The 14,488-nt window shown below is 40.0% G+C and overlaps 1 protein-coding gene across 8 annotated transcripts in view; it reads right to left on the bottom strand.

The window, feature by feature from the left end:
• Positions 1-4,781, bottom strand: part of LOC120561969 (thrombospondin type-1 domain-containing protein 7A) — a 156,717-nt gene extending 151,936 nt beyond the window's left edge. For all 8 annotated transcript variants that reach the window (XR_005639674.1, XR_005639672.1, XR_005639671.1 and 5 more), the window contains exon 1: positions 3,780-4,781. Coding sequence is in view for 3 of the 8 variants with exons in the window: in XM_039805329.1 (XP_039661263.1) it covers positions 3,780-3,930 (151 nt within the window). In the remaining 5 variants the exon portion in view is untranslated. The remainder of the gene's footprint in view (positions 1-3,779) is intronic.
• Positions 4,782-14,488: the final 9,707 nt, after the last annotated feature.

Below are 14,488 nucleotides of genomic sequence, written 5' to 3' on the forward strand. Positions count from 1 at the left end.
ACAAAGAGACGTGCGCTGAGAAGTGTGACGTGACCTGATGTGGCGAGACGTTAGGTGCAATGGGAGTGGCTTGATCAGGGGCCAGAGGCGACTCCTGCGTAATCGGAATGATAGATAATCTGGATCCCAGGAGAGATTACGGGGCCCACATCCAGGGAGGGCGGGAGTTGATCGGGATGTCAAACCAGAATGATAAATGATTTGGCACCCGTAGATAAAAGCCTCAACATATCAAAAAGACAATAACAATGTCGATTTTCTTTGCCATGTTAACTCAAGCCTTGAGAACATTGTTTGTGTACACAGAGTTTACTAAAAAGAGAGGTTTTGAACGACTCACTTTAGCTGTTGTTGTTTACGCTAACCGCCATCTCGTCAGTCAAAAAAAGTGTCGATCTCTGAATGCGAATGAACGGACTCTAGAGGAGGAAAGGTTATTCTTATATGAGGCTCCTTTTTCAACTACAAGGTCAATATTGTTTTTTACTAACGACAAAACAACAAATTATCCGTGCATTTATATGGAACTAAGCTTTAGGAGCTTTCCATCTTTATCTCCTCCCTGTTTCGTTGCATTCGGAGATCGACTGTTTTTGACTGGCTAGATGGACGGCGATCGGAAAAACCAACAGCTACAGTGAGTTGTTCAAAAACCTCTTTTTAGTAAACTCTGTGTACACAAACAATGTTCTCAATGCTGGAGTTCATGTGTAGAGCCCCTGGTGATACTTGGAGCAACGTTTCATGTTGTGTCGAGCCTTCTTAGTGTTTTAAAAATAGTGATTTTGATGCGATCATAGTAGTGCCCCTAGCTCTCCCATTCAAAAGGCCATTTGACCGAAAACGAGAATACTATCAATCTTAAAAGTTGTGTTCCTGTCCTAATTATGCTTTTAAACGACTCGGGTACATTCGCAAAAAGACCCTAGGTTGCATTTTGGCGAGAGTTAGGCTTTGAGATCACTGAATAATTAAACTGCATCATTATGAAACTGCACAAGGAACACTTACAGTCAGGCATACAGAGAATGCCAAGGTAACGAGATGTTACAGTATGTGTTTGCACCATCACCTACTCTGCCACCTGTAATAGCTTTGTCCTCAGGCACACGTGAGGTCTTGACAGCTCAAACCTGACAAACTTGTCGCTCCAACAACAGAGTGTAATGAAGCAGGCACACAGTACCAGGATGGGAACGATGCACCTGCTGTGTGAGTGTGTGTGTGTGTGTGTGTGTGTGTGTGTTTGTGTGCCTCTGCACTTTGCAGTTCTCTATTACACATGAAGATGCAGGATGCAGCAAAAATGTGTTAGATCTATTGTCATCCTGGTGTGGAGACGTAGGCCTCCTCACTACTGGCAACAGATAAGGCTGCTGAGGCATTTCAGCATATTTTGCTGTTGCATTGAATGGGAAAAGCTATGGATCTTAAAACAGAAATGCAAAATATAGTATGAGTGCCAGACAGCGAGAGAGAGCAATAGAGATGCAGAGAAAGAAGTACACAGGGAGTGCACAGTTGAGAGGAAGCGACAAGAAGAAAAATGGTGTGAAAATAGCATCTGAGAGGGAGACAGACTCCCTGCAATCTCTCAAAAGGCCCCAGAAAAACTGTGGCAAGCCATTATCACCATCATCATCATCATCATCATCATCATCATCATCATCATCATCACCACCACCACCAGCGTCCTCATGGTGGTTATAATCGTTTTCATTTTTTCCTTCAGTTATCCTCACTGCCACCTTCAGAAATATCACTTGCAGTGTGTGGCAGAGCCTGTTGTCTCTATCTGCCTCATTTCAATAGAATTCTCAGAGCAAAAAAAAAAAAAGCACTGAACTGTCTCACCTTCTAAAACAGATACATCATATTTTCACAGAAGGCAATAAAAGCAACGCAGGCCCAATTCCCCACAGTTTTGAAGACAGGAGCTGTATTTCAGCTCGACTCATCAATATGCAAAACATCAGAGCATTGCTTGCCACAAGAATATTCCCTCCACTGCACACTCTGCAAATGTGCACAAACATCATCACATTTTGTGTTTTATTTTAAAACGGGCTTCGATCAGAACGAAGACGTATGCAAATCTTGTGCAAACATAATCACATTTTGATGAAAAGCACTGCGATTCAAAGCCCTAAATTGCCCTATGTGATTTTAATACTCTGCAAGCGATTGTCAAACCAAAGAGGACCATAAAAAAATAAAAAAAGAAGACTCCAGGGCTGAAATCAATGAGCTACTTTTTATTTGGGATGAAGTGAACAAACTCCAAGCACTGGATTACATTTCAAAGCTCAGAGCCTAGAGCTTTCCCGCTGAGGAGCATGTATAGTGTGGGAGAAAGGTGCTGTAGCGTGGGAGAGAGGTGTAATCACTATGACCTACAGTAGGGTAGATGTAGGTTAAGTTAGTCCCTCTCTCGGCCTGCAGTGCTCACTCTGCCTTTCTTTTTCTCAAGTCTGTTCCCTGGGCTGTCTTTCCTGGGTTGTTAAATCCCTGCTCCTTTAATCTCCTTACTCAGCTACATCCTCTTTAAAGATGCAGAACCACAGGAGAGACTTGGGATACGTCAACTCGGGACTGGTGCTGGAAAAGGCGGGGCAGGACAAGAGGAGTGGGGGGTTGAGTTAGGGATAGGGAGAGAAGTTGTACTGGTATTGAGAACATATAGTTTTTGGAAAAATGTGTTTGTGTAAGAAAAGAGCGTGCCTTAACCTCCTGAGTTTTTCTGTCTAATTGAGGATTAAATCAAGTAATTTCATTTATGCCTTGAAGGACTTCCCAATGCTTAAAAAAAAAGACTGCATACCGTAATTTTTCTCTGTGTCCATTAGAAATCATCATGATAATAATCACTACAACATCTGTATACTGCGAGCCTTAAATTAGTACTCAGCATCTATGCTTGGTAGTTGGCTTCCCATGAATCTCAACAGTGATAATATAATTCAGTGGATCCCACTGTGACACTCAGTTGACTCCATATGACACCGTTTAACACAGCTACATTCAGTGCAGAACACAAAGTGTGCAAAGATAAGAAATACAATAACCGCCCATAAAACATCTACTACATGTATGCGTTTCTCATTCAACGCTGATGTCGTATCGATACCATCAAAAAGCATTCCACTCCGCTTCCCTCACCAAGCACTATTGTGCGGCAATGCCTATCAATCATCCGCATGCTGGAACACACAGCAGCAACATTTCAATAATGGTGCATCACCTGAGACTCAGGGAGATGAAAAGTAATCCATTCAAAAATGGATCACGGTTGTCCTGCGCGCTACATGCTATTCAGTATAAGGAGACAGCTCTACTGTAGATTTTCTGGGTCATCTTTCAAGTGCATCTTTGAAGTTCAGCAGCGTAGAGTCGTGTAGCTCAAATAACAAATGTATGAGATAACCAAAGTGTTTCATCTGGAAGCATTGTAGACCCGTGCAAGTTAATTAAGCCTTTAGAATAGGTCTGTTTCTGTACTAGATCTAACAACATTTCATTTCAATGATAGAAAGGCTGCACTGTCGGATGCGCTGATTTTAAAATGTTCCCTAAATCTAAAAGTTATCACACCGTTCAGTGCACTTTTTCCACGAATAGTGAACTGAAAACACACATGATCAGATGTTCTGAGTGTGGGAGGTCACATAACATAGCAGCAACGACAGCACACGCTAATTCACCACCTACCCGCCGTCGTTAATGTGCCATATGTAAAACAAGGGATCAAATATAATCTCTAATTAGTGGTTTAGCAGTACCTGTTTCCCAGAAGTAGACAGACTTCCCATCATCTGTCTGTGTGTGAGCCTCCCAGAAACCACAGAACAGCAGCAATGTCACCAAAAGGTACCAGCTCCCCTCTGTCCTTATTCGGAGGGTCCCTGCTGCACCCCTCCACCCTAGCCCCATGGTCCGCCACAGGATAAAAGTAAATCCACTCAGCTCAGGTCAGCGAAGGCAGTGTAGAAAACAAAAACAAAAAACACACTAGTCCAAAAGGCAACAAGAAGTGGAGTGTGCTTCAGTTTGAGATAGTGAGGTTGTGAGTAAGTGTATGTGAGTGTAAGCGAGGGGAAAAATAATGAGGTGTGTGTGTGGTGTCAGTCTTGCAGGAGTTAAGGTCCAGTACTTGGTCTCGTGAAGGACAGAGAGAGTAGTTTTCTCCTTTTTTGTTTTGCTCCCAACTTGGCAGGATGGTCCCAGAGGAAGGCTTTTAGTGACGGGGACTGAGCTGCAGATGGATGGTTCAGTCTTCCTCCTCCATCGTATCCGCTTCCACTGTTGCCGTTGCTGCCTCTGTCCTCTGGCTGTGGAGCAGTGACAGTGGGCGAGTGTCTGCAGTGTTGTTCGCCTCCCTCCCTCTCGCTCGCTCTCGCTCACTCTCTCTCTTCGTCTCCTATTCGCTCACTAATTTGCTCTTCTCCCTGTGCCACCCTGCTTTCGCTCTCTTTTTTTCTACTCTTGGCTTTTTTTTTTATATTTTTCTCTCCTGGCCTCATCTTCTCATGTCTCTCTCTCTCTCTCTCGTCCCTTTATTATCACACTCTGCATCTCTGACATGCTCCTTCTCACTTTCTCTCCTTCTTTCTCTCCCCTTTCCTCTCCCGTTTTCCCTTTCTCCTGCCTAGGGCACGGGGACAGATACTCCCCCCCTCCTCTTCCTCCTCCACGCGTCTTCCACTTGCAGTGCTGGGAAGGCGACTGGAGACCAGCAGTGCTCACACTGGTCTCGGGAGCTCCCATAAGCACTGCTTCTAGGATCAGACACAAGCAGGGCTTAATGCAGAGCGAGAGAAAGTGGAGGGGGGTTGATGGGGGAAGCAAGGAGGAGCAAAACACTAATGCAGAGAGGGAGAGAGCGCGAGAAAAAGATGAGGGGGTGTTTATGCTCGTGAGAACGGGGTGTGAAAGTGAATTGATGGAACGAAAGAATTGACAATGAGGACGTACAGTAATAGCTTAATACTTACATATAAAAGATATATAAACGCTGTGCCATTATCTATCACAGATTACCCAAACTTATGAGCCAACCTGTAGCAGTTACGTTGACAGAAATGAATGGACATAATTAGACATACCGACATGTTAAGTGTACCTATTTGTGTCTAGGCAGGAGCTTGGAGTGCTTTGCCTAACTTTAGGGTGAGAAGCTGGCATGCCCCTTATTGCTGCACCAATCTTTGACATACAGTAATACAAATATTTAAAAAAAATATGTGGTGGGCACAATGTGAAGCATTTCATATCATAGCGGTGAGAAATGAGGAGTGCTACCCAGATAAACACAAACAGACAAAGAGTGCCACCACAAGAAACTTCATCAACAAACAAAATCCAGTAAAGACATCTTACTAAACTGTTTGACTGAAATAAAAAGATTTTTCTAGACCAAAAATGCTACAGAAGTGGCTGCATAGTGCCAAATATACAATTGGATCTCACAGGTTACCGTCCAGAAATTCAGTGGAAGTCTGAATCGCTGATTGAAAGGATAAGGCTGACATTCTAATTTTACGACTTCCCTCCCCCGTCTGCAGCACTCCTAAGCCCCAAAGCCTTTTTCTGTATAAAAATGCAAATCTTTAGCAAATGTAACTTAATCAGGAGTGAATAGTGCATTTGTTGGGGACTATTTTCTGCCATGAATTAATACACATTTAGTGCTCTATTGAGTGTTGACATGGGAAGGACCCATGTTCATAGTAATGAATGAATGCAATAGTGTGGCTAATTTTCTTTTCATGGGATTTGTTGACAATTTTGAAAAATACAAGAAATCGCCAGTATTTTCCTTTAAGGCAACAGCAATGAAAAGAGATTACAACAACTCAGTGTGTGACAGTGACAAGCCAACGTATCAGCAGTAAGCTGACTTAGAGGGACAGGAAATGGCATAGTATGTGGATGACATTGTCCTTAAATTCCGAGCATGACCAGCACACAACCTTCAATTAAAGAGACAGCTAGATTAGGGGGGATTCAGGTAGAATTCACTTTCCGGAGTTTAATGTTTCAGTGCTGTTCCAACTATTTATTTTTTTGTCTTCGCTCCTGACAGAGAAGCTAGCCAGGCTAAGGCCTTGTCAGACGTCTGACTGGCAGGCTTCGAGTTTGGCAGAGTCATACCTGTTTTTTACTTGGACAAGGCAGTGGAAGGGATGCAAAAGGGCCAAAAGTCTGCCTCGTATTGTCTTCCTATATATATATTTTTTTTTCCCACAGGAAATCAGGAAACTGAGGCTAATATCACTTCTTCATATGTTTATTTCAGTAGCAAAAATGATTGATTAGGAAGATGGTTACACTTTACTTAAAGGTATCTACATAAGAGTGACATGACACTGTCATGAACGTGTCATAAACATTACAAACAACTCATAAATGTTTATGACATAACGCTTATTTCAGTAAGTGTCATTCGGTTTTTGTCATGACAAGTTAGGATTAGGGTTAGCGTTAGGGTCATGACACATGCAGGCAGAATAAAGATAGGGGTCATGTATACTTGAGCCTATCACACTCAGGCATGGTGGTTGCTGCTTCACATTCAGAGAAAGCAGTAAACCCAAATTAAGACTTTAAAATTCCCCTTTAGAAACCTAAAGTAACCTCACTACCACTGTCCACATTGTTTGGCACAAGGCAACTGTGCACACTGGTGAAACCATCAATACCAAGAAGTCATCATCAGGTAACCCTCACCACTGCACACAGCACAGAGTCTACCAACGCAACAGGTTGCAATTTTCACTTTGCAGTAATAAACATAAAATTATTACTTATTCATATTTTTACTGGCATAAGCCTTTCTGGGGCAGCTTGTGCTCGGAGGCACTGATAAAATTTCCACAACTGTGCTTTTTGCCAACAATGTGTTTATATTGCTTTCACCGAACTATGACCTCCAGCAAACAGCAACTTGCACAATAAATTGGGAGTGAGTTGGCTCTCCAATGGCATTTTTCCATTACATGGTACCTGCTCGACTCAGCTCGACTCTACTCGCCTTTTTTTGGTTTTCCATTATGAAAAAAAGTCCCTGGTACCTGTTAACAGGTACTTTGTTTAGTATTGCCTCCGTCAAGGTTCCAGGCGAGCTGAGGCGATACCAAAAGGTAACGTGAAAAACTGCAGACTACTGATTGGTCAGAGAGAATCGTCACTAATCACTGCAACATCATTACTAGCGACAAATGGGGGTGTCCTGAACAAACCCGCCATTTTTAAATAGTTTAGCCAGCGGTGGTTTTTTTGCTGCCTCCAGCTTCTTTTTAAACAAAATGTGTCTTCTGGCTGAGGCAACAGCCACATGCCGAGAATCAAAAACAACACACCTTCGACATTCTGTGTGTGTGTGTCGCGTCAGGTTACAGCAGTTTCCTGTGATGACCAGCTACGCTTGCCTCACACATGAGGCGGTACTAAATCTACAATGGAAAATGAAGGACGGGGCACCGTGGCGGAGTTGAGCCGAGCCGAGCCGGTACTAGCAGTGGGTAAGCGCGACAAGTGAAGGAGTTCAAGTATCTCAGTGTCTTGTTTACAAGTGAGTGTAAGATGGAGCGTGATATTGACAGACTGATTGGTGCAGAATCTGCCATGAAGTTAAATAATGCAGCCGTCGTACAGGACTGTCATGGTGAAAAGAGAGAAGACAGGAAGGTGAAGCTCTGAAAATTGCCACTTGTTGTATGTTCTTATCGCTGGCCTTGAGCTGTGCAATGACCAAAATAATGAATCAATGGATATAAGGAGCTGAAATGAGTTTCCTTTGCAGGTCTTCGGATACCCAGAATAGACTTGGAATAAAATGGCTGCTCCGGAGGTATTCCAGGTACACCCAACATTAAGTGTACCCAGAGCAGGCCCACAACACATGGGAGAGAACAAATATCTAACCTGGCTTAGCTAAATAATGCCCACCCTGCAGCCAATCAAAATCAGGTATTCTTTGTGGAAGTGGTACAGAAATGATATAAAAGGATGAAAGGCAAAAAGATATTTATTTTAGTTAAAGAATCAAAACTTTGATCCTGTACTGTATAAACTTAACAACTAAAAAGTCCTTCATCTTTCTGGCAGTCTACATGGCTTGACAGCGTAACAATAGCGGTAAGGTGTCAGCTAATACCGTAGCGTCTGGATGTCACTGTCTTTCCCATTAAATATCAACTGTGAGCAGCCCACTGGATTCAGTCAGACAGACAGAGAAAAGTAGATAAGACGGGGCAGATGTGGGTGGAACTGGCAGGAGGAAAAGTCAACACCACCCACCACCTGAATACTGGCAGGATAATCTTTATCCGTAGATGACAAATGGCTGGGCCCACTCTACGGATCAGCTTTGACATTTATCTAATTATACCAACATCGTTCAATCAAAAAATCTAATTTGAAAATAGTGAAAGGAGCAGCCACTATCTCCGATGGACAAAAAAAAAAAAAAAAAAAAAAAAAACAGCCAAGCAGTCTGACAACACCTAGACCTGATCCGTATCAAATCACATTCAACACTTAGCATCAATGAGCTGGCAAGAACGGATGTGACTGAATTTTAAATGGGATGTCAGATTATTATCTAAATGATTGACTTACATTCAGAAAATGCATTGTGTCCTCCGTTTATTTTATTATACTAGGCTTGAGGGACTTGCGCCAATTAGATGTCAATATGTAGTTGTCTCCTGTTGGGTGATTTCCTTAGAGATTAAGTTAGAACAGAGCTAAAAATGTTGATGGGTATACTGGGTCATATAGATTTATGCAGCTGTTGCTTTAATTTTGCAAGAACAAGTACTCTGACGATAATTAATGAATGTATTATTACTCATATTACAGAACATAGGTGGCACCTGTGTAAGACTGTCGTACACTTAAATCCCCTTCACTCAAAAATATTACATAAGTTTAAGCCATAACATGCAAGCATGCTTTGTGACATCACAATTGTCTAATATGAAACTTACACTAGTGCGATGTGGAAACTTGGACATCACAGTGAAGTAGGAGTCAAACTGTCTTCAGCAGTGAAACTTCTGAAATTAAAAATATTTGCATATTGATAGATTTTTGATTTTTTAATGAGGGGGAAGGAATATATATCCTTAATTTAATTTAATGTTTAACTAGTTAATTTAACTTTTTGTGGAATGTCTTAAAACATGTCTGGAGGAGATTTTTCATTCTACCTCTGTTGCTACAACTACAATTATTATGAATATCTATGAATTTCAAAATAATAACTTCTCTTTGAGCTCCTAGTTCTAAATTATACATCATTATGAAATTGTATTTAGCTATATTTTGGCAAAAACTTTTTGAAACATACTGTGCTGCTGGACAGACAGATGACAGCGAAGAACATACGTAATGCTGCAGGAGTGGCTTGTTTCTGTGGACATTTTCAAACTTTTTTTTTTTCTGCTGTGAAAACTTACATATAATACAGTAATTTAAACTGAATTATTTCAGTTACAAGATAAAGAGATGAAGGATATGAGGTACATGTACTACAACTATACTGCTTTCTGTAAGATCTCCACATACAGTATTTAATTTACCATATGTTCCTTTTCTTGAGTTATTTTCTGATCCAAACTTAAAACCTTCTACATACAGTTCTATGACACTAAAATACCTCCAAAAGTTAATATAATGACAATAATTTTTGTGTTACATGGTTATGTATGTACATAACCAATTCATCATCTTCCATACATATACTTCTGTAGCTGCATTTGTAAATGAATAAGTTGGCAAGGTTATTTTTTGTAATGCATGCCCATGCACAACTATAACTTCTGTATATATTTATGACCATCTGTAGGCTTGTTAATATTAACACACACAAATTTTCACACCATGTACACTGCAGGCTCACATATCAGCTGCTCTTATTGGTACATACTGCATACATCCTGCAGCTTTTAATGATGGTTCCAACATTTCATACTGTACAACATTTGTCATGTTATCTATTTATTAGTAATTTATCAATCCAGTCCTGCATGCTATGTGTATTCTGTGCCTTTGACTTTGTTTGGTTTGCTGTTCTATTTTGCTGCATGTTATATAATTCCATTTATTAGATTTTGGACACGGCCTGTATAGTCCTATGAGAAACAATTATCTTCAATCCATACATGTAAATAATTTAGATTCTGCCATATAGTACAGAACAGTAAATCCAGGTCAAACTGTGTTAATGTTAATGCTCAGGGGTTTTTTTCCCCCCTGGGTATCATTCAAGCTTTATTGTACCTTATCATAATGAATTAATGAATTAATTAATCATTAACGCATAGTTTGTTTGGGTTATGTTTAATTATTCTAAAGTGTTGCCCTTTGTTGGTATGTTCCTCCAAATTGTTGCTTATCAGGGTTTTGGGGTTTCTTGACGAATAATTAAAGAAAGAACTGGATAATTTCCCAGCAGGCATTAAGCACTGTGGCCACATTATGTCTCTGCCTCTCAGTGAGTGTATTTGTAGGTGATTGTTATTACTTTTATTGCAAGTCTTACTGCAATAATATTTTGTTTTCCACATGAATGGAACTTAATTCCAGTTGTATTTAGATATTAAATAGGTTGAAACACATTTCTGATTTAATGATTTTAATGATTTAATTGCAGCTATAATGGCTTATTCTATCAGGTCATTTTGTGCATTAATACAAAGCTGTAAGGCTGTAGAATCTGCTCTTCTGTGTTGCACAGCCAGTGGTTTGATTTGATAAACGGTCGACTAGGTGGACGTGGAGAAAAGAGAAGATGATTGAGGTAATGATAGAGAAAACACAATCACTCCACAAGAGATTACAACTATTAAAATTGATTAATCAAATGCAATGAATCAACAAAAAAACATTATTGCACTCCTTGTAGTGAATTATAAATCAACACTCGAGGAGTCCCTGCAGCATGTTATTTGGTAATCAGAGCAAAGATACATCAATATCAGCAGCATGAAGACTCCTGCCATCTTCAAATCTGGCTTTTCGATAAGAGCAAGGCAGTTGTCAGTCAAGCAAAGCATTTCAAATATGTCATCCTGATAGATTAGATTGTTACAACAATTTCAAACAAAAGCCCACATTTGTAAGAAATTATAACCTCAGTTTGTGATTACTTTGTTTCTAAAATCTGCTAATGTCATATTTAGAAGAAGTGATTGATGGCAGGGAATCACAACATATTACAGTCCTTTTCAAAATGACAGCAGATGAAAGGTAATGCCTTGGTTGTCAAAAATGTAAGACTTTTAAAGATGGAGCCCTTGTTGTTTTAGAGATAATGAACATCAAAATTGTCACAAGTTGATATGAGAGATATTATTATCACCTCGTGACTTTTCTTTCTATAAAAAGAAAGCTTATTGGAACTCAAGAGATGATTCTCAGGCTGGAGTGCTTGAAGGTTACTGGCTGTAATATACTGTGCAGATTTTAATAATAGAACATTAATATTGTGGATTTGGGTGTGTTTACATACACAGGCAGGATATATTATAGGATATAGTTGTCCAGAATTGTCCTGTCTGTCTACATTATATTTGAGTCAGAATGGAATATCACAAGAGGGGGAAAAATGAGATGCAGCTGATCACAACAATAAAGTATGCATTAATGTACTTTGTTGTTTTATCTCACCCTCCTTGTCAGACATTGTTACTATTTGACAGGTGTTCCTGTAGTGTTTCCTTAGAAAGGGACCTATTTCAATTTCTTATTTACCCCGCACCCCTTGAATTACATTGAGTTTAAAATGGTTTCTCTCTCGAGCTACACGACTCCCTGTGCGGAACCTGAAGTTTGAGCCATCTAACTCATGAAGGACATTCAACGAACTGTAACAAACAATTAATGTCAATGACTAATCTGGTGAATATTTTCTCCATTAATCAATTCATTGTTTCGTCTGTAAGGCCGAAGGGAAACTGCAGTTTACAGATGATGATTCACTGAAGGTTTATCCGTACGAGCAACTCCTTTCACATTATCTTCACATTTGTATCATTGTTATTGGGAAAATATCGATAATGGCCTCTTTAAGTTTGGCAAATAGTAAGCCGTTATCTGTTGTTCAATGGAACTGTACAAAGAAACATCATTATTGTTATCATTATTATTATTATTATTATTATTCCAGTTCAGGGTTTATGTCCTGTGGGTGACCGCATGACTCACAAAGCAAAGGACAATGACAGTGACATAATGCTACAAGTCAAACCGCGAAACTGAGTCTCGAGAGAATGACTCATGTGGTGGAGAGGGGACATGATGCTACAACAGCACTTCTCAAGTCCAAACATTCCCTTACACCCGCGCCTCATGGAATTGGTGACCAGGCTCCAGTGAATGAATACACCTCTTGTGACACAATGAGTGCAACAGAGAATAGAGCTCTGGGATATGCACACAGACTATTCTTTACTTAGTTTGCTTAAGCTGATGTACTTGGCACTGTGATAAGACACTGAAGTGAAGCGATACAAATACAATAATGAAATAAAATAACAAAAACTATTTGAGAGTTTATATCACATACCACCTCTGGCAGTGTGCTGCACACCACCACTGTGTTCGCCTCCTTCACGAAACAATATGATTTGAACATGAACAGCTGAATGAGCTTGCCTCTTCTGGCAAGTTTAAACTCTTTGCCTTGTTTAGTTATGATTTAATAGGTTTGTGAATCTGCTGGTTTGGTAGAAGACTAGTGCATATATTAAGTATTTATGAGATTTAATTTATTTCTCTGTATTATGCGAGTTTGATTGTGTTAACTGATATATGCCGGGTCCAGCTGCACGCCTAGTGGCACTCGTGACTCTTGTATTAAATTCTTCCTCAATTTATGCTTTGATAGGTAATAGAAAAAGAATGGTGAATCCGATAAGTAAGAAGAAGCACTTAACTGCAAACTTAGCAAATTTAGCATCCATTCCTTGTCAGCCACTGCCTGTCCTAAAAAAATGAGACAGATCATTCTTTTAACACACTAACACTAGCCTTACTAAACGTCAGGTCTTTGGCAGGTACATCATTTTTAATCAATGATTTTATTATTAAGCACAATCTTGATTTTATGTTTTTAACTGAAACCTGGTTAGACCATAACAACAGTGCTGCTGCTCTCATTGAGTCAGCTCCCCCTAACTTCAGTTTTATGAGTGAGAATAGAGTGAATAAGAAAGGAGGTGGAGTCGCCATTTTGTTTAATGACTCATTCCAATGTACGCAAATATCTTATGGACATTTTGCTTCTTTTGAATATGTGGCTCTTCAGCTGAGGTCCTACCCCCGAGCTATATTTCTGAAGATCTACAGACCACCTAAATACAGTGCAACCTTCTTCGATGACTTTACTGAACTGTGGTCTATAATCTGTATTAACTTTGACTGTGTGATTATTGCTGGTGATTTTAACACTCATATTGACAACCCCCAGGACAGAGAGACCAAAGAACTGTGTTGTGTTTTGGAGAACTATGGACTGACTCAGGATGTGATGGAGCCCACACACAATAAAGGGCACACTCTGGAATTGATTATCTCCAAGGGTTTGAACATTTCCAAGGTTGTGGTGACTGATGTTGCTCTCTCTGATCATTCCGGTGTTTTCTTTAACGGCACTATCTCTGTGCACAAAAGTGCCAAAACAAAGGTAATCAGAAAACGGTATATCACTGAAAACACCAGTGAATCATTCATTCAGCTTTTCTCCTCCACACCCACCTTCTTTGGGGTCTCAGTCACTGAGTTTGTATATAATTTCAATTGTAAAATTACAAATGTTATTGATGCCATTGCTCCCACTAAGGTCAAAGCTGTCTCTGGTAAGAAAAGATCTCCATGAAGAAATGTCTTACTGATAAGAACAGAAAAAAAAGAGTGTCGAAAAGCTGAACGCAGGTGGCGGAAAACTAATCTCCAGGTCCATTATGAGACCTATAAAGAGAGACTTTGCATTTTTTATTTGGAAATAAGGAATGCAAGGCGGTTCTCTGACATTATTGCTAAAAACAATAATAACTCACGTGCTTTGTTTGCTACTGTCGATAGGTTAACAAACCCTCCAGTACCAATAGCATCTGAACTTCTGTCGACCAAGGCCTGCAATGAATTTGCCTCCTTCTTCAAAGACAAAATTCTGAAAACAGTCAGTGCCTCCATATCAAGTACAGGATATGTGTTGTCACAGTGTCCCGGTAAAACAAATTCCAATATGACACAATTTCATACGATCAACCATAAAAACCTGGAGGACATTATACAACATCTAAAAACCTCCTCCTGTTGCCTTGATATTCTACCAATGGGTGTTTTCAAAAATGTTTCTAATTGTTTGGCTTCTGATCTTCTACAGATTGTAAACACGTCTCTTCTCTCAGGTATCTTCCCACAGGAACTGAAAACTAAGCCACTCTTAAAAAAGAACAATCTAGACACGTCACTAATGAGC

This window comes from Perca fluviatilis, chromosome 7 (assembly GCF_010015445.1).
Source record: "Perca fluviatilis chromosome 7, GENO_Pfluv_1.0, whole genome shotgun sequence".
In the NCBI taxonomy this organism is placed as follows: Eukaryota; Metazoa; Chordata; class Actinopteri; order Perciformes; family Percidae; genus Perca; species Perca fluviatilis.